Source organism: Tigriopus californicus, chromosome 6 (assembly GCF_007210705.1).
Source record: "Tigriopus californicus strain San Diego chromosome 6, Tcal_SD_v2.1, whole genome shotgun sequence".
NCBI classification, from domain to species: Eukaryota; Metazoa; Arthropoda; class Copepoda; order Harpacticoida; family Harpacticidae; genus Tigriopus; species Tigriopus californicus.
Window position 1 is genome coordinate 3,385,894 of NC_081445.1, and position 20,949 is coordinate 3,406,842.

Below are 20,949 nucleotides of genomic sequence, written 5' to 3' on the forward strand. Positions count from 1 at the left end.
AAGGGTCGAGCTGTTTCAACTTTGATGGAGCGTTGAACACTACCCCCACCGAGTTGAACAAGGCCGATGATTTCGGATCGTTGCAATCTTAACTCATCGAAGAGGAAATCTGCGATGACCTTATCAGTTACTGGGGCACCTGGGTTTTCGTGACACTTGAAGTCCAATACCAAAGACAATAGGTCGTCCTTTGCTTTACGAGCTTCAACATCTTTGGCCAAGCTGCCACAGCTTACTATGCTCGCATAAGCACGAGTGTTCAATGATGATGGTGTTTTCATCTTTGGGGCCTTTCGGGCCCTAACGGGCTCTTTTCCGCACAAAGGTTAGCACCCTCGAACCCAGAAATATTCACGGTTCGAATGAGCTATCGTGAGAAGAGATTTTGTCCCGGTTTTTTAACTTGGAGATCTAAATCTCGGAGCACAAAAAATCAACGCTGTCAACTAGTTGATCAGCAGACAATATGTGGGTTGATGAGGATAAGGTGACCAACCTATGGTGTGTAGGTAAAAAAACATAATAAAGGCAGGTTGTAGAAAGAGCTCAGTTAATGGGTTCTTATGTGACAATCTAAGATTGTCATTTTTTCGAATCGTTATGTAACTTCCAACAACTCAGAGAGGGTGGAATCAAGGTTGAGTAAAAATTAGTCCAATATTTCACCTTGCTAAAAATAATCGCTCCGCTAAACACGTACTGGGTCGCTAAATGACAACTGATCCATTTCATCAATAATACTTATTGATGGTTGTGAATGAAAAGGTAGAAATGACACTCTAGGTTTGGTTTACCAGGGAGCTCGTAGGTGGACATTTTCGTCTTATATGCTTCTCATGCGACTCAACTATTTAGCTTGAGTTAGGGTTCTCAACTTGAGCAAAAAAGGTACTGCTGAGCAATTAAAGATCAAGAATGAGTCTTGAAGCAAACCTGTGGTTGAGTCCTAGAAAGACAGGGTCACGTTTTGATTCTCGTTTAAGCATTTTCTATGTTACTTCTGTGCCCTCTTTTGCTAAAGATGGGAGCCCTAGCTGAGGTCCTTTAAGCTAAAAAGTTGCCTTTCCGGTTCACTACAGAGGAGTGCAGGGTTAAGGTCAATGTTTGATCAATGTTTGACCTTAATCCTTATCGACCTTAATAATGTACCTACATTTAATTCAACATTCCCATTTTTAGTCAAGTAAAGTGCAAATGATTACATATTGTTCCTTAGCTAAAAACTCAAAGCTTACCCTTCATGCATATTTGTTCTGACAAAGACCCTATTGTGCTCTTTAATGTCGTTACCTAATCTACCACATTCTTTTACATGCAACATCTTAACCATGCCTTACTAAGTTTTTGAGAGCACTCAATGTTAGGTCCGTTAGAGATCACATCGGAACTTTGGCTGGTATTGCATGCTGGGTGGCCCAACATCCCAAGGGCCACTAAATCATTGCTTTCTAACTTTATTTTTCAGGGTGTCTTGTTACCGTTTGGCGGGACTTTTTGTTCTTTGGTGTGCCATTTTCATGCTTTAAAACCTTTTCCATGTGCTTAGTTAGAGTCGTTTTTGTTTTTCTTTTGGTGTGACGATTTGTACTTAACCCAAATGTTTGCAACCAGAATACACAGACCACGACTGGCCTTTTGCAATTGAAAAACTGTATGTTAAAATAGTTCAGCTTCCTTTTTTCTGGAAAGCAGAATTTTTCAACCACCGAAGTCCGTGACCACAATAACCATTTCTTATGTGGGCTGGATGTTTGGTGTTGCAAATCTCTTGGACCTCGGCCATAGCTTTTTATGTTGAAGCTTTGGACCACCATGAAAATCTTTTTTCCAAGGAAAACTTCATCATGAATGGGTTGGTCTTCAGGAAGGGGATAACCTTCTTGCAACATTCTGGCCCTTTTTTCACTCTTAATTTGAAGTGGAAAGGTATTTTGGGGGGTTTGGCATACCTAAAGATTCCGTCATTAGACATACCTAGCTGTGGGGCTTCAGATTCTCCATTGTAATGTTAAAGATAGTCAATGTCATGACTTTCATGTTGTTAGTCGACCAATTATTTAGATCTTTTATGACGGCCTCAACACGCTTTAGATTGTGCCCAGCTCTGCCTTGTTGTTGGTAGGCACCTTTTCCTGTGTTCATCACCTTCTGAATTCAGTTTTAGCGAAACTGAAAACTACTAAGAACAAAAACTGATAACGAGGTGTTAGCCTTTTAGATTTTGCATTCTTCTTTTTTATGGCATACACAGTTATTATGAATTATGTGTTTCCCTAAATTTTGCTCCAACACACTGTAGCGAAACTTTTAGATGTATCATAAGATGGGCTCACAAAATGAGGAGCTCATAAATTCACGGCTGTCACAATCGACCGAAAAAATGCAATTGTTCAAATGAATGGTGTTGGAAGTTTATTATTTGACCAGGGCTCGGGACTTGCTTTGGTGCTTTTCATACCAGGTAGTGCCGGGAGAGATATTCTGCAGTCTCTTTAAGTCCCGATATTTTAACGACGGCAAAAAGAGCCAATTTGTTCAACTATGATTGCACAAAAAGTCCAAATTCGAGATTGGCAAAACAAGAAGCAAAAGCGTTCAGGACCGAAAGTAGTCATTGTTATTTATTGACTAGAATTGCAAATTATGAGATGGTCTTTTTTGTTTTTAGCACGTCATTACCAAATCTGACCAAAAGAAAAACCTAACTAAGCCTTTAAGTCAGATTATTTGGCTATTTTACGGATCCTTGAATTTAACTCCAGAAAGTAACTAAATGATATATTTTTTTAAATTACTCATAACCTTGAAAAGACTCCCCGAAGGATCAAGTTTGTTTGCATTCGGTCAAGGATGAAAATTGTTGGCTAACAGAATTGAGGGATTACTCATTTTCCGGGGAAACGCAAGCATGATCAAACAATCCTGTTGAGATCAGCTCTGACAGAAGCTTGTGGTGAATTGACGGAACGAATTCCTGTCAGCAAGGGATTTGAAAGATGTCCTCTGATGGTAGCAATGCTTCCCAGAATTTCAATGAAATTCGATTCTTCCTACACAATGAAATAGATCACTGACTCAGAGGAAACTTGACATTGAGTTAGTTGTAGGTTTTGCCCATTTCCCGGATGTAAAGTATTAGGGATGTGCTTGCCTGATGGATGATAGAAGAAATGACTTAGAGACCAGATTGAGAAAGAGTACTTTACTTGCATTGAACGATAAATAATGTAGTAATTATAAATACGGACATTCTTATAGCCTCAGGAATCTCTCCGCCAAATCGCTATTCCCCCTATTCCAAGAGGTATTGAATGTAAGCAGGTTGTTTGCGAGATTTGGCTTCGACGGGAGCTACGCGTTCTCGTTCGTTGATGTTCACGGCATAAGAAGGCAAACGCTCAGCCTCAAATTCCCGAGCAATTTGAACCACTGGCTCAACTGGTTTGTAATCGGCCAGTCTATCCTCAACGACAACGGTAGGTTCAGCCACTTCGACCAAGGCGATACCACGAGTAGGAACATCAGCTTCGGCAATGAAGCCACTGTAAGTACCAAGACGAGATTGATCACGAGAGGCCACAACAACGGGCTCAGGAGCAGGGGCAGCTCTGTAACTAGGGGAGGCACGGGCGGCAAAGACCTGAGGTTCTTGAGGGGTGGCTCTGGAGTATTGGTTAAGAGATTGAGCACGGGATGCCACGACAACAGGCTCAGAAGCCGGGGCAGCTCCATAACCAGTGGAGGTACGGGCGGCAAAGACCTGAGGTTCTTGAGGGGTGGCTCTGGAGTATTGGTTAAGAGATTGAGCACGGGATGCCACGACAACAGGCTCAGAAGCCGGGGCAGCTCCATAACCAGTGGAGGTACGGGCGGCAAAGACCTGAGGTTCTTGAGGGGTGGCTCTGGAGTATTGGTTAAGAGATTGAGCACGGGATGCCACGACAACAGGCTCAGAAGCCGGGGCAGCTCCATAACCAGTGGAGGCACGGGCGGCAAAGACCTGAGGTTCTTGGGAGCTGGATGAGGTGTAGCTAGTGTCAGCGGTGGGCGATCCACTGTTGGCATTGCGGGCTCTTTCCTCCTGGGCAAATCGGATCTGAGCCGCAACGGCTTCCGCTTGATCGGGGAAGGGAATCTCGGGGGCGATGGGAAGAGACTCAGACTCGGCCCGGAAGCCCATTTCATCGGCCACCCAAGACACGAGAACGTCATCGCCGTTCTCATCAATGTAGCTGTAGCTACCACGCATCACCATCACCTCGGTGCCGTCAATGTCCTTCATGGTGCCAGTGGCCTCCTGCTTAATACCATTCTCAGTCTCATAGGAGAAGTCAAAGTCAGGCTTGTCACCAGTGGGACCATTGAAGACGGATCGGACAATTGCGATGGGTTTGAGTTCGACCAAGGTGGCGGCCGATCTGGTGTTGCCACCAACATTGGCGTAGGATGTGGAATCCCTGACGTATCGGATCTGGGCATTGGACACCAAGGACATGGCCAAAGTGATGAGAGCAACGAACTGGAAGAAGAAAGGCGTTACTTTAAGTAAGACTTGGGGCGGATCACGGACAGGGTGTCTAAGTTAGGGGTCATACTCGTTTCATGATGATTGGGAGAGGGGTGGAGGAGGGCGGGACTTGAGATGAAGTTGTTTGTCCAAAGGCAGAGGATGCAATGATGGTTTGATACACTTCTGATTGGCCTTATATATCCATTGCTCCAATAGGCCAATGCTCATCCTCACTCTTTTGATCTGAATCAGGTTTTACCCTCGGCAACATCGAACATCTTCACCGGTCAGAGTTACCACTACCATCCACGTTACCGGTATTCATCGACTTCTTCCTCCCCCATCTCCTCCTTGCCCACAGGCGGCTCAGTAGCATCATCGGTTAGTTCGTTTCTTTGGGGTGAGGTGATCTACTACACTACTTATAATTCCCAGACAAGACATCCAGTGGTCAGGTTACGCAGGATTCGCGTCAATCACACGGTTCCTTGAAGGTGGAAGATTCGTCAATTGTATAGTACAGCACTGCGCGTACGCACTGCCCCTCACCGCAAGTGAGATGGCAATCGGCAGTATGGTCTCCTGATCCATCCCCAAAATGATAAGCTTGAGCACACATCATCAGGAAATTTATCTGACTTATGAGTCACAATTCTGCGGAAGAGGTGCTGTTCTGGTTCTTCTTCTTCTTCTTCTTAGACAATGGCATCCTTCGTTCCCGGCATTTTTCTATTGATTGATGGTTAATCTACTTGACAGTCAGCGAACACCTGGATTCCTTGTCTCCCAACTTCATGGCTAAACGCTCATGCTTTGCTGATCAATCCTGAATTTGAATTCGCCAAGGACTGGTTCATGCAGAAATATGTTGTTGAATATCACTGAAAATCATAGTAGTTCCGTTCAAGTGATCGGACAGCCCCTTCCTTCCTATCAACATGTGTGTTGCATAAAAGAAATGTAAAATCAAAGCAACAAATGTGCAGGGGTAGCTAGAAATGAACGTACACAGCTGTTGTACTTGTACCTACCACGACATTGCAAATTGTTTCGCACCGTTTTAGCACTGCAGTGTAGATGAGAAAGGTGCTTTTGACCAACCAATACTGACAAGACATATCTATCAATTGTCCACAGAAGCAATGCGTTACAAGCCAACATGTCCATCAAAATGCTCGATTCTCAGATAATTATTTTTAACTGTAGCATTCGTTGAAGAATTTCAAGGCCGCTTGTGGGGACTATGTATTTCAATAAAAAAAGGCAAGCAAAATTAGATAGAACGACAGATTTGAGCAATACATATGTGGATTTTTATGTATCGAACCAATCTCAAAAACAATCTTTATTGCGAGTTTGAATCTCATTGGATCATTATTTGACAAGTTTTTAAAATATACATTGGGATGTCCCATTTTGGGTTCGAGGACCGCCGTTCGAGTCGAAACAATCGACTAAAGCGTGGGGGGAGACCTATTCGGGAGGTTCAAAAGACATCGAATCNATATTGGGATGTCCCATTTTGGGTTCGAGGACCGCCGTTCGAGTCGAAACAATCCACTAAAGCGTGGGGGGAGACCTATTCGGGAGGTACAAAAGACATCGAATCTACGTATTTCCACCTTGACGCCTGGTAAGTTCTCAAGAAATCTATTGAAACCTGTTCCTTGTTCCTTGTCCACATAAGATGAACGGTCGAAGGTTGGGTTGAAGACAATCGGATCAATGACTTTTTCCAATCCAATTGAGAATGCGGTACCATGGGTGTCTCTATGATGGCCAAGACAGACTTGAGTCGAGATTTCCGGCATTCCTCAGGGACTCGTAAAACCAGTGGCGGGATTGTCTTATGGACTCCCTTCGTCAAACTCATCGGCTTTCAGTCAGAGGATGGCGGTTGCGCTAAAGGCCAACGGTAGTCAGCTGATTTAAAGACAAGATTTTCCAAAGATGGCAAGCTCGGGAACTCTCTTACCTGTTCTTCTTGCGTGATGTGAATGAAGTTCCAGACGTTGCCCAAAACTTTCAGAGCGATTATAGGCAACGTTCTTAAAAGCTGCAAAAAACGGATCAATGACGCTTAACTTACCCAGGGTCTTTTCGCTTTGCAACGTTCTTTAAAAATTTGGTGGGATGGATTTTTGACACAATTCAGCCGACCAGACACACAGCTTTCAATCCTGTCCTTGGCTTGATTGTTGAGGAGGAACCCGTTCTATTGTCTTTCAGTCCATCAGTCAGTTGTCGGTTCGTCAATCAGTGCAATCGTCGATTATGAGACAAATGATTTTAACTTACTGTATCGTTTCGCCCACTTTCGGAGCAAACCCTGATGATCCACTCGTGGCATCGACTCTCATTGCGTTCGGGACTGTAGGCAGGTGGTAGCATACGCCTGGAAAAAAATTCTTGATGAGTATGAACGTTGAGGGCTTTTTTTAGGCTGACCAACCTTTCCTGCGCTCGCAAATGAATTTGGTAAGTGACGTATCTGGAGCATCACCACGACCAATCCAGAGCTGAAAAAGTATGACAATGCAGGACAAGAGAAAAAAAAGATATGAAATGAAATTATTGAGCACCTCTCTCTTCATCGAGACTTTATTTGAGTGCAAGACATTCGATTCTCTAAGATTATTCGTTCATTCAGAGTGCAGCTCTGTACTTTTGTACTTTTTATGAAAACCGGTTCTCATGGGTATAATTTTGAGTTTCAACAACGCAAAGGAAATCAAACATCTCTGTTATCATTTTTTCTATGGCACCTTATTCACGAGAAGTTGGAGAGTAAGTTAGTTTCCAGTCACTGATAAAGAGAAAGAAGATTTCAATGAATCAAATTTGACTTTGTAATTACTTTGAGACAAAACTTAATTTGAAAACCTATCATCATGAAAGAAAACTGCATTTTTAATGTCTGTCACTCCCATTCTATTGAATTTAAATTAAAAATTAAAAAGGAGAGGACCCAAAATGGAGCCCTGAGGAAAACCCAACTTGCCATCACGTGTGTCACAAAGAGATCCCTCGACCTTAACTGACAGCTTTCTACCACAAATGAAACTTCTTAACCAATTGAGAACCTTGCCTTCGGTTCCAATCTCATTGAGTTTGTTAACTAAAATGCCATGATCTACCTTGTCAAAGACTTTGGCACAGTCAAGATAGACTACATCACTGACTCATGACTTTCTAGTCCCTCAACAACTTGCTCTATATGCTCAATTGGATGGGTAACCGTGCTAAAATGTGCTTGGAATTCATGCTTTCTAGGAGGAAGGACTTCAAGAAGCTCTAAAATTTAGTGACTTTTGTCAAGGTGCTTGAGAACACCATGAAGTTCAGAGGAAGAAATTGGTCTGTAATCATTGGGGAGCAATTATTTCCTCATTTAGAAATCAGAACAATCTGAGCAAACTTCAAAAAAGAGGGGAAACTTGCCTTGATCCAAGACATCACATCATGTACAAGAAAACAGGAGCAACAACCTGAGAGCATCCTATCAGAATCTGAGATGTCCCACCATCAGGACCAGGAGAACTCAAAAACCTCAAGTTCCTGATGGTCTCTAAAGCATATTGCTCTCTGACTACACAATCATTTAACTGCCCACATTGACTTGTTTTGTTGCTCCTACACTTAACGTCAAATTAGTTCATACCCTTGCAAAAAGATAGAAATATTCGTTAAGCATATTAGTAAAATAGCTGTTTATTTGATACTAATGGCCCTGACTGTTTTGTGCTTCTTGTTCGAGATCACAGAATGTTTGGCAGACATCTTATATCAATATTTTTTTAGTTTTGAGCATTTGAATTCATTTTGGCAGGGTCAAATTTATTCATACCCTGATTTCAATAATTAATGGCATAGCCTTTGTTCTTGATCACAGCCTCCAAATGGTTTCGGTATTTTTTAACAAGTTTCTTGCAAGTTTTTGCTGACAATTGAGACCACTCTTCCATTGCTACTTTCTCTAATACTTTGAGATTTGAAGGTTTTCTTGCCGTTACTTATAGCTTCAGTTCTCGCCAAAGGTTTTTGATAGGATTGAGGTCAGGACTTTGGCATTGGCCACTCCAAAAGTTTTACATTATTGTCTTAAAATCATTTCTTGGCAATTCCCGACATATGTTTGGGGTCATTGTCTTGTTGGAAATTCTAATCATGGCCTAGGTGGAGGTTCTCTGCTGACTGCTTGGCATTTTCATTCAATATCTTGCAGTAGTCATCCTTTTTCATGATTCCATTTATCTTGACCATGTTCCCAGTCCCATTGGCTGCAAAGCACCCCAAAAGCATAATGTTACCACCACCATGCTTCACTTTGGGGATGGTGTTCTTTGGGTTATAGGCCTCTCCCTTTTCCCTCCAAACAAAAGCCACACCCCTGTGTCCAAAGAGTTCAATTACAGTCTCATCAGACCATAGTTTTGAAGACCAAAAAGCCTCTGGATTGTCTTTATGAGCTTTGGCAAAGGCTAATTGAGTTTTTGGGTGCCTTTGCTGATGGAGTGGGGTCTTCCTTGGCCTGCATCCATGAAGGCCTGCCTTGTGGAGGGTCCTTTGCAATGTCTTGGCGGAGATGATTGTTCCAGTTGTGCTGTGAGATCATTTAAAAGTTCTTTGGTGGTGATCCTGGGATTCTTCTGGACATCTCTAACAAGTTTTCTAGCCATGGTTTGGCTTACTTTGGGCTTCCTGCCACGACCTTTGAGCGTTTTCACGGTGTTGAAGATTCTGTGTTTCTTGATTATGCTCTCTACTGTGGATACAGGCACATGAAAGCACTTGGAAATGGATTTGTATCCAAGCCCTTCCTTGTGAGCACCTACAATGGAAGACCTAAGATCCTCACTGAGCTCTTTGGTCTTAGCCATGACAAGATGGAAGCTCTGCAATGACTTTGGATCAACTTGTATGGGGTCATTGACTTTTTTGCTAATTTATTGTCAAAAAAGGTTGATGCAATCAATTGAACATTACCACCAAAGTTATTGCATCATCTAAATTCACTTTCTGATAAAATCTTGTTTAAATGAAGTATGGGTCAAAGTGGAAAATTGATTGCATTTTATTGGGTATGAATGATTTTGTCTGGAGCAAATTTCAATCTTATACTCATATTTGGAAAAGAGCGAAGTAACATGAGGCTAAGAAACTTTGTGCAAATTCATTTGGTCTTTATGAAACTTATATTATTCAATCAAATACAGTTTCATGTGTTCTATGTTGTATCACTGCAACAAAGTCAATTCTATGCCAAGGGTACGAATATTTCTGACGTTAAGTGTATACTCTGGAGTCAAAAACCAACAATGGAATTGATCTCAAAGCATGATAGCCATCACCTCTTTAATGCAAATGGCTTCCCCAGCAAACAAAAAGGGCCCTACAGGGTGCTCCATCTTTCTCTTAGAGTTTACATAAGACAAGAAAAAAGCCTTCAAATTTGACCTGATCTCCTTCACCACTCTACTCTCCTTTTTCAACTGATCATTATCAATGGAGACCTTAGTCGTAATATGAATAAAATCCAACCTTCCTCAAAGGCTAGCCACAATTACTGGATTCAGATTGCTCTGAAGATTTTAAATACCTTCTCCTTTCACATTTCAGGAATGGCAGATTTTAATGCATTGCAACAAACAATAGCAATGCTTGCTGGTCGTCTCTCTTACAACATGGAGGCAAAGTTGTCAAAAGTGCATTAATTAGCCTTATCAAGTCTTTTCAAGCCTGTTTTTTGTAAACTTTGGTCAAGCAAAGTGATTTCCATGGAGTAAATGGTTATTCCTTACTTTTTCGTGACTGGACATAGCTTGTACAGGCTTACCGAATGGCCATCATCCTCATCAAAAACTTCATTGTTGGCTGAAAGCAAAGAAAACTTCTGGCGGGGGCTGGATTTTCAGTTGAAAGGCCCTGTTGTTTTCTTACCTGTTTTGTAACCCAAATGGTTCATGTGGGATTTTAATCTTTCATATCTAAACAAGAATGTAAACAGGTTTTGATGGCGAGGCGTTTCAACTGAGGCGGGTTGACTTTTCAGTTCCATGCATACATCTTGAATATCCTTGTTGATTGGGGCTTGAACCACGCTGTAATTTACATCAGGGCCCAACTCTTCTTCATAACCCCAAGACCCGTTCCAAGTAACTGGGACGAAAACGAATACGAGGAAAATTGAGTGCCATTGAACACGACCCAATTTTGAATCCCTGAATTTTGGGAGCAAGGAATGGTGACCTACCACAAAACTGTGGCATTGTCGTTCCATACGTGAATCTGTTCATAGGGTAGTGGTCAAACTTTCGCAAGATGCACACATAGGGGAAAGGGTAGATAAAGCTGGTGAAGCAATCCACATCCTCTTGGCATAATCGATGACATTCCTCAGGAGCACCGGGATTCTCCACCCATCTGTAAGAGGTTTGGCCATGGCGAAATTCCATGTCCGGAATCCAACAGTTTGGCTCTATGGATAAACAAAATTACCCAATTGGCCGAGCAGTTAGTGTTTTTTTACTTAATGGGCAAATTAAACTAGCTTAGAACAGATGTTGAATGTTTCTCTGACCTACATGATGATTTTACAATGCTCAAAAGGGTCGAATTGACACACCCTCAGCGAATCTACGTTTTTCAACCATTTATTCCCACCAGAACTTCGTTGATCTTGAACTGTTGGGGTTTTCATTCCCTGCAGCGGTAAGGAAGTTCGCAAAAAAACTGTGGTTCAAAAAGAGACTAAATGAAAAAAATATCAAAACCCGAATATCTCCGGGTCATATTTCCACTCGAAAAGAAATTATATCAAGTAGATTGAATACGATGAGGGCTCTCGTACTGGGAGGGACTAAACAAGTTGGGACTGTACAATGTTCAACGAACGTGCGAAAGGTATCTCATACTGTACGTTTCTTGAAGCATCCATGAACTTTGTCCCAAACCAAGTTTTCGGGTCAAATTGTAGCGACCGTAAAGGCTTAATGTGCGATTTGAGAGCACCTTCAAGCCCTTGAGAATCCGGGCTAGTTGGAACAAGTAAGTCCATCTCTCTTCTTTCTCGGGCTCCTTCATTGTTTCATTTACTTCCCTCTCATATTCGTTGTTGATTTGTAACCGTTAATCCAGCAGCCTCTCCTAGGTCAGACTTGGACAACTTTCTGATCGTAATACCAGATATGTTTAAGGGCTTGCTAGATCCACCCACTCCAATTCGTTGGTTGATCAGATAATCAATGAATATAGAGTTATGTAAAACAGATCACATATTCGTTCATAGTAGTGGTAAGGAAGTGCGAAAAAGAACGTATCTTTAAATCCCTTGAAGTTAGTGTCTACATAAAAGAGATGAATAACAAGCCTTAAAACAGTCTTTCTCTTTTTCAAAAGACAGCTACATTAATTCTGCTGCTAAATTTGCATATGGCTTGGGCGTTTTGTGTTGAAATTTGAAACCTATCGATCCATTGGCTTTTTATGTGTCAAATATTCCACCAAGAGAAAACGTGTCTCTACAATTTTCTTGAGCTGCATTTCAAAGAATATTAAATTCTTTTTCCATCAAAGTCATATGCACTAGAGCTATGCATCGGATTCGGATCGAATTGACCAACAATTCTCGGATTCGGATTCGGTCGGATTAAACATTTCGTTCTGATTCGGATTCGGATTGGGTTCGGATCCGATCCAAGTCCAAAATTGCAAGATAGATTAAATGAATGTAAATTTGTTCTGAGAATGGTTACTTTCACAAGTCTCAAAATGTGAGGGAAAGCAAAGATCGTCAAAGTTAAAATCTGTAAATGGGTCTACTATCTTAAAAGCTACTACAATTGTGTGGCAAACCCATTTTCTCCAAACAGTCAATATTAGGAAAAAGAAAATTAGAATATCTCGGCATATCAAGCCTGTTAATGCACAACTTTTGCAACATTTTGATAACAGAATTATTTTCAATAGTACTACAATTGAAACATATAATTAAGACAATTGTTACCAAAAAATGGCATTATTGCAACAGGAAGATAATGTTATAACTGAGACAATTCCACTCAATCTCATCATTTTAAAACGTTTAAGTGGCAAAAAGGCACATTTAGTTAAAGTTAAATGATCTCTTTTTTTTTGTCAATTGGGTGAAAAAATCAGGTTTGGATCAGAATTTGCAAAATAATTCGGATTATAGTCGGATTACGCAAATGTATCTCGGATTCGGATTTAGATTCGGATCCGAAAAATATTCGGATTCGGATTTGATCGGATTGGGGAAAAAACTCAGATTAGGATTGCAAAAAATCACTTCGGATCGGATCCGGAGACCCTGTCGGGTCCGATGCACAGTTCTAATATGCACTAGATTCCTTTCGCATCTTGATTTCAATAAGTACCCACATGTACTAGTGACGTGATCAAATAAATTTTCAAAATCAAGGTTGCCGAAAAACATAGAAGGCTTAAAGTGAAGCACAGGAAAATGTTAAGTCTGAGTAAAAAGCAACCCTGGTTGGACGAAAGGAAAATCAGGGTTACTTTTTGAGGCTAATTAACGGGTTTCCGACATTCCATCAGTCATGCCATATGGCATTGAGAATATAAATTGGCAGTCCTAGTTGCAACCTCCCGTGATTGATACAGTAACGTGTACGCCCTCATTTATTTTCACTCAATATATGGCTTAGATGTCTGCCTAGCATAGTGTGACGTTATCAGAAATTTGCTTCTTGGTCGACCTAGGGCTCTCTAGTTCGACCTAGTGCCCTGTATTAGACTACAGGTCACTGGTTCGACCCAGCACTATGAACATGCTTTGTTCTTGCACCATTCGGACATTTAGGCAAGCGCTGGTACCAGCAAACAAACTTGCCTGCCAATGCCAGTGATGCAAAATTGGCGTTTCAAACGGGTTTCAGCGAAGCTGACCTTTCCTGAAATAGCAATATGAAAGAAGGGTCAGCTTCTCGTAAACGTGTTTGAAGCCCCAAACTTGCATCACTGAGACTGGTGCCAGCAAACAAAGAACCTGCCAGAGCTTGCCTAAACGTCCCCATACTTGGAGTACTCACTGCACCAGCGATGGTAGCTGTCTGTGCCAGTTTCCACAAGTCGTACCCAAGGCAACGGAATGGAAACAGCTTTGAGAGAGCAAGTTCCTGAGCCTTTGCGCAATACCACACCCGCACAAGTGTCTTCTGACCGGCAAAACTCATTGCATTGGTCCATGTTCATGTTAACCTGTTCATCAATGTCATAGTACCAATAGGAGATGTCCTCTTCCAGACAGGTGTCTGAAATCGAACGAACAACCTCTCTGTGAGAAAAAGACCTTTAGGACGATCAAGAAAAGGTGACCAATCTTGCCCAGGGGCTTGCGACCCTCAAAAGCACAACATTTGCTGCCGTAGATGGCCGTGTTATTGGCATCCACACACGCGTTGTCTTGGCAGGTCAAAGGCTCTTCGCAATGGCTGTAATCTCCACAACCACCTTCATTCAATCCACACGGAATGTTGCTATTGGCACAACACATTTCGTTCAAGTTGGAATTGGTCACCTTGCATCCACCTAAAACCAAGGGAGATCAAGTCATTACCTGAAGTCAATTGAAAAGAGCCTATCCGAGCCAGATCATAAGTTTGTGGACGTGCTTAAAGTTTAATGTGAAGACCTGTCCTTTTTTAAAATGATGAGATTGCTTACTTTCTCGAAAAGGAGAGAATTGGCCTCTAGCAACATGCCAGGTTCCTGAAAGATCGTCGAAGAAATGGTGCGGTAAAAAGTATAGAGACGACACCAGCTGAATGGGTCCTTACCCCCAAGAAGTATCCAGAGCAGTGCCCAAACATCCATTCTTGAGTCTTTGTTTGAACCTGCTGAATGACTTGAGCCGTATTTGATCCCTTTAAATAGGTTTTGTTAGGGAGACATGAATTTGCTTAATCGCTGTGAAAGAGGCCTCCAATTGCTCTGCAAGACTAAGACCGCAACGGCTTCTAAAACGAGGTCAAATCCATTCTACTGTCATTAAGTACTTATTTACAGGGTTATCAGAAGTAGTGTAGCTACAGAATTTTAACGCAATGATTTCTTGAAGATATTTTGGGCAATTGAAACAAAATAACATAACACTTTACTCTAACTATTGGAATTCCTATTAAGTCTTAGGATAAAGTCTTCCTTAAAAAAACGCTTCATATTTTTTTTAAAATATTTATGGGGCAAGAACAAGTGTCCTCTGTTAGTGGTAGATAATGTTTTCCTTAATTTTATACTTTTGGGTAGTTGTGGACATCAATTCAACAATTCCAAGATTGAAAAAAGGAGGTTTCTTTTGGCACTCATTAATGTATCTTGCTTATCTCGTGGCATGTTACTCAAATACTGAGTTACTGTGTGCCCTTTTTGGCACTTTTACTCAATGATATGTCAACTGAAGAAGTGGATTATTTTGGATAGATAATGGTCTCCTTTAGTTAATGATCACCCACTGAACCCAACGGACTATTGTGTTGACTAGACTCTGCTTAATAGAAGCAGATATTTGTTCATCAAAATGTGTTTCCGATTTTCCGACCCTCTACATGAAGTTTCTGACACATTGTGTCATCATGTTCTGCACCTGAATTTCGCATTCATAATCCTAGTTCTTAAAATCATTCGCAGTGTTCCATTTTGGAATATTTTTGTCGCTCACTTGTTGATTACTTTTCATTTGAAAGAGAACTTTAACTGGTGACAACCCTGCATGAAAACACAATTTTCTACAAACTGCCATATTTGACATTTCCTTAGAACAATATTCAACTGAATCTAGCGCCATTAAAACACATTTTTCAGTAATAAGGCCAATTCGATGAAAATTGCCTTCCTTATTTGTGGTCGGTGTTTTGTGTTGCAAGGCTAAAACCATTTTTTTAATCAAAGGGGCCTTTTTTACCAAAGTTTGACAAAAGAAATCCAAACTCTGATTCAATGGTGGATCAGATATTTATGATCAAAGAGTTAAGTAAGAATTAAAGTGCTTTTACCTGGAACTATTGGGTATTCTATTCCCAGTAGCAGTAAGGAAGTCCGCAAATGAATAAAGATAATGAAAATACGCAAAAGTGTCGTGGGCTTTACATCATTTGCCTCTGTGCACGAGGGGCTGCAAAGCTAGTTTCAAGTCCCTTAATGAATAACCAATCGACTTCGGTGACCAAAATTTGCCTATTAGTTAATACAAGTTTTAGGTAAAGTTTTCATCTTTTTGTTCTCATTTTTGTTCACTTGATATCAATAAATTCACTCCTTTAGAATAAATGAATTTTTCTTCAATAGCCTGAATCCTTGTATTTGTTATCTCCCTGCAAGCGCCTTAAAGTTGGAATTTGGTGGTGTAGGCTAAAATGTATTGTAAATCGTTCTTTAAATCAATGTGGTCTTTCATTATTTGTTAGTCATTACCATGTTTGCTTTATTTGACCAAAAAGTGCCGAAAATGAGGCTAATAGTGATTGGATCTTTTGTCAAAATGATCCCTTTTGTCTAATTTTGAGGATAATGATTTTTTTAGTTAAGTTTTCAATCAAGAGGTCAAAGACTAAAGCAATCCTCGACTTGGGTGAAACTTTCATCTTGAAGACTTCATGAATATGCGTTTTCAACTTACACCATGGTACAAAAGTATGGGACTCTGTCCAAAGGTTGAGATTTCTCAAGAGCAGTTTTGAGTTCTGCGCTCAAATTTGGCACGCGTCCTCCTCAAGTAATTATTAGCAATTCTAAACAAGATAAGCCAGCCACAATTTCAACCATGAAGACCGGTACAGATTTAGAAGGGCGGTTATCGAATTGCATAAAGCCAACCACAACAGTAACAAAATCAGGGCAATAAATGGACCACCAGAGTGATTGATCAAGGAGGAGAACGGAACCAAGACATTCTCTCACGCAAGACAACTGCGCTAACCACTATGCCACGTCTCCTCCACTTCAAACATATTCTGCCAACACGAGGGTTTGAACCAAGGATTTTGTACGTAGTTTGATGCCGTAACACTTGGGGATATGATTTATGCTTTCTTCACACTGCTTCCTAGACGGCTGAAAGTGGAGCACCTTCTGGCAGAATAGCTAGAATTACCTAGAAACAATCTGTAAATCATGCAAAAAAGAATTCTCAATGCCATCACATCTAAAACATAGACATCAGAGGGAAATATTGCAATATTACCTTTTGTTAGATTCAATTCAGTTTTAAATTATTTTGGAAATTTTCGGGCAAAATAACCTTTTTTCACAAATTTCCACCAAAATATAAACTAAAACCGAGGGTTTTCGGGGAAATTGAAGGTTTTTGGTCATGTTTAGAGGAAATTTAAAAGAAATACAGGGTGGGTAGAGAAAATTTCGCGGCTACCTTGGCATTGTTTGACAAAGTGTGTCCCTGCTGAAAGCTGTGTTTGACATTGAACCCAAAGATTTCAGCAAGAGGATTCATTGAAAGCATCAAGTAATGCCATTCTGCAATTGCTCTAACTGCAGCCTAAAGGTAATTGATAACTATCCCATTGTTTGCCGCCGGATTAAAGTTCGAAAATCCAAATGAGCACATTCTTGAGGTCCGAATAAAAAATATGGGCATTCTGAAAACTGGCAAGAGGCTGAAGAAAGTGGGTGAGCCTTTCCGTGTTCATCTTTGAACCATTAGTGAGCGGAGAGCTTCATGCAAGAACGTCGAATCCCTTTACAACAGACCAGACCGAGGGTAAAGATCTAGGATTACAGGAATCAGTTTTCAGATGGCCAAATTGTCTCCATTGGAATAAGATTTAATCATGTATGGTATAATGCTAGGTTTTTCCATAGCTCCATTTCATGAAAATGTGAGACTCCATATGATCAAGCAATTGTGTTAGGGCGGGGGAGGATTTTGAGAAGGAACAAGGAGTGACCCTTTTTTCTTTCCACCCTTTATTCATTTGGCTGGTCTGGCTAACCCTTAAATATAAGGTTGATCCGGAATTTTTGTCAAAAACTTGTCCAAGTCTGACTTAAATCCTGCTACTGGATCTACGCCTACATACGCCCTACGCATATTTGAGGGCAGCAAATTAAACAATGAAGGAGCCCGAGAAAGAAGAGAGTTGGACTTCATTTCTTTAGCTAGCCTGGATTTTTAAGGGTTTGAAGGTGCTCTCAAAATGCACATTAAGCCTCTACAGCCACTACAATTGACCCTAAATTCTGGGTTGGGACAAAGCTCATGAATGCTTTTGAAAACGAACAATATCAGATACCTTTCGTACCTTCTCTGAATACTGTACAATCCCAACCTTTCTAACCTCTCCCAGTACGAAAGCTCTCTCATATCCTCAATGTTCCTAGTAAAACATCTTTGGACCTGCTCGAGCTTTTGCAAAAGTGCTGAAGTCATTGGAGCCCAAATGGGCGAGGCATATTCAGGATGTGGCTGGACAATCCACTTGTGGGGAGTTAGCATCGTGATACTATCTCTGGACTTAAACGTGCGATATATTCAACCACATGTTTGAAAAGCTTTACCAACTTTCAACTGGATATGCTCATCGAACTTTCCATTATCTTGGATGACTACACCTAAATCCTTCATGGATGAGACTTGCTGAATGCCCTTGCCTTCATCTAATAGTGTAGTGTCTAATCAAAGGTCAAAAAAGGTCATTGAGCGGAATTTCATTAAATTCAGTGCCATGTTTCTCGCAGCAACCCAAGAGTAGATTTGGTCTAGGACCTCTACCAAACAACCGGAAATCTGACCATTCCGCAAATGAAACATCTTAGCCAATTGAGAACCTTGCCTTGGATCCCAATCTCATGGAGCCTGTCAACTAAAAGGCCATGATCTACCTTGTCAAAGGCCTTGGCAAAGTCGAGATAAACTACATCGACTGATTCATGGATCTTCAGTCTCTCAATAACCTGCTCTACGGTATATGTTCAATCAGTTGGGTAACCGTGCTAAAATGTGCTCGGAACCCATGCTGGCTGGGAGGAAGAAGTTCATGAATATCAAGAAATTCAACAAGCTTGAACTTCATGATCTTCTCAAACACCTTCGCAATATTCGAAGTGAGAGAAACNTTGAACTTCATGATCTTCTCAAACACCTTCGCAATATTCGAAGTGAGAGAAACCGGCCTATAGTTACCAGGGATTGATTTAAAATTGGAACAACATGAGCTACCTTCAGAGAGGTGGGGGAACTTGCCCTGGTCCAAGATGCAACGCATCAAGTACGAGAAAACTGGAGTAAGAACCTGTGAGCATCTCATCAGAAACTGAGATGTCACCCAATCAGGACCAGGAGAGCTCGAGAGTCTCAAGTCCCTGATGGCCTCTAATGCATCCTTATCTGTGACTACGAGATCATCTAAATGCTCAACTTGACAAGCCTTGCCAGTCCCAACAAACTCATCAATAGAGCAATAGACTGTTGCTCCTAAACTCAGTGGAGTTGAAAACACACCATAGGATCATAGATTTCTAGACATTGGATGTCGGACGACCGATCACTCAGTTCGTAAAAAAGTACAATGGATGGTATCTTGGGAATTGATCTAAAACCGGTAAACTGTACTGTTTAGCCAACCGGGTGGTCGGTCGTCCGACATCTAGTGTCTATAATTATATACTGGATCAGATCAGGGTCATTGGAAAAAAAAACAAGTATATGATGGCGCTTACACGCTATTTTACCATGAAAACCAATGGATGCAAACATTTATCTTCATCTCGCATTTGTTGTTTGCATTTTTAATAGACTCCTTTATTTAGATCATCTCTTCCCTAAGAATGCATGTATTGATTGGCATTGAAAGAAAAAGTAAATACACCTTCAGTTACCAATGTATTGTACCGGGCGTTTTTCATATCCGATTGCTTTAGATTCCAACACAATGATGGTATTGATTTTACCACTCACCTACTTTGACCACGATTGTCTTTTATGGGCATTGTTGCAATTTAATGAAATAAAGATGGGCAAAAATTGGTCAGAAAATGTCCACTTTCGACCCTAGCGTTCCCAAACATATTCCAATGGTTCGTGGATGATGAACTTAAATTTATTAGATATACTTTGGAGGAAAAAAGGATTAAAATAAATGATACGTACGGGCAAGGTGGGATCACGTCACAAATGAATCTTCTTTTAAGGCTACTTTTAAAGACAAATGTTGTTAAGGTAAAAGATTTAATCTGATAGTCGACTTCGTTCCTGAAGCTCGGAGGAACGAACGCTTTTAAGTGTGTGTTTGTCTCCAAAACTGATTCTGGAGACTAAGTTTGCATTTTCAACATTTTCTTGCATAATGCAACTTGTTTTTGCCCCTAGCATTTGTGTCAATGAACAGTGAAAAAACACAGACTCGCCAACTGTAATCTGTTCCAATGATACTTGATTTGAAAGATTTGAAACTGTTTTTACCCCTGGTCAATCAACATAAAAAGAGAAATGAGACAGATTCACCAATTGTACTGTGTTCCAATAGCATTTGATTTCAATTTGAAACAAGAGAAAGTTATGCGTATGGTTATTGGAGACCACGTCAGTTTGCCGTTTGGTGAGAAATTCCCAATAGATATTCCATTTTCATTCTCATATGATCGTACGTTCACATGATTAGCTTCTTGTAAACAGAGATTTCTTCAAGGCGATTGATGCAACTCCCATTTGAACGTGGAGCTTGAATGTAAACGACGAGTCATTGTCAAATCCACCATCTTTGTTTGACTCCTTGAGACAAAACGTGACGCTTGGATGCAGGAACGTTTTTCCTCAATGGCGTTTAAGATTCATTATCTCATTGAACGTGATACAGTGACAGGAATGGATTTTTAGAACGCCCATATGCTACGACCTTTTTAAGGCTGTTCTCTCATGATTGCGCCCTGTTTGAAGACGTGATAGCTCCTTGATTGAAAGATAATCGTATCAACCGATGAGTCTGAGATCTATAAAAAAAACAAGATCTTAGCGATCCAGTGCAAAATGCGCCTAATCAGGCTTTTTAAATCCAATTTTTGAAGTATTTAGGAATAAAAAAATAAGCCACGCTAACTTAATTATGCCTTTTAAAACTTGGAATTCACGCTCATAAACAAGTTTTTGAGCAAGTCTCCCAATGGAAATTTTGTCGTCTTGGTTCCTTGATTTCAAAATATGCCCCCCACCGTAAAAAAAAAGATAATTATTTTGTTTAGGCGAAGTAGATTCCACACCGTTGGTGTGTATCGGCTTTAAAATTCAAGGAACATTCGTCCGAAACACAAATGTTAAAACAATGCTCTTAATCCCAATGCGATTTGGGAAACTAGCGGGTTTTCATTATATGAGATGAAATGGCTTTTTCGTGCTCTGGCTTGTTTCAAGATCGCTTTGGGATTAGGCCGGACAAAATGATGTAAGAGTT

The 20,949-nt window shown here is 40.8% G+C and overlaps 2 protein-coding genes across 4 annotated transcripts; both read right to left on the reverse strand.

Annotated features, from left to right (window-relative positions):
- Positions 1-3,187: 3,187 nt before the first annotated feature.
- LOC131882308 (uncharacterized) lies at positions 3,188-5,497 on the reverse strand. 2 transcript variants are annotated; one of them, XM_059229410.1, is made up of 3 exons: positions 5,060-5,497; positions 4,596-4,997; positions 3,188-4,519 (listed from the first exon to the last, which is right to left on the reverse strand). In XM_059229410.1, the coding sequence occupies exons 2-3, from the start codon at positions 4,602-4,604 to the stop codon at positions 3,293-3,295; spliced, it is 1,236 nt and encodes a 411-aa protein (XP_059085393.1). In that variant the 5' UTR covers positions 4,605-4,997; positions 5,060-5,497; the 3' UTR covers positions 3,188-3,292. The 2 variants fall into 2 exon arrangements, with proteins under 2 accessions (XP_059085393.1, XP_059085394.1); XM_059229411.1 differs by having other exon boundaries at positions 4,596-5,497.
- A 245-nt stretch (positions 5,498-5,742) lies between these two features.
- LOC131882309 (uncharacterized) lies at positions 5,743-14,389 on the reverse strand. Of its 2 annotated transcripts, none has more exons than XM_059229413.1 (12): positions 14,329-14,389; positions 14,216-14,260; positions 13,877-14,080; positions 13,582-13,803; positions 10,764-10,988; positions 10,451-10,669; positions 10,347-10,384; positions 6,963-7,029; positions 6,809-6,905; positions 6,486-6,566; positions 6,171-6,412; positions 5,743-5,983 (listed from the first exon to the last, which is right to left on the reverse strand). In XM_059229413.1, exons 1-10 carry the CDS (start codon positions 14,363-14,365, stop codon positions 6,560-6,562), a joined length of 1,161 nt encoding a protein of 386 aa, XP_059085396.1. In that variant the 5' UTR covers positions 14,366-14,389; the 3' UTR covers positions 5,743-5,983; positions 6,171-6,412; positions 6,486-6,559. The 2 variants fall into 2 exon arrangements, with proteins under 2 accessions (XP_059085396.1, XP_059085395.1); XM_059229412.1 differs by having other exon boundaries at positions 6,090-6,412.
- Between the last annotated feature and the right edge of the window lie 6,560 nt (positions 14,390-20,949).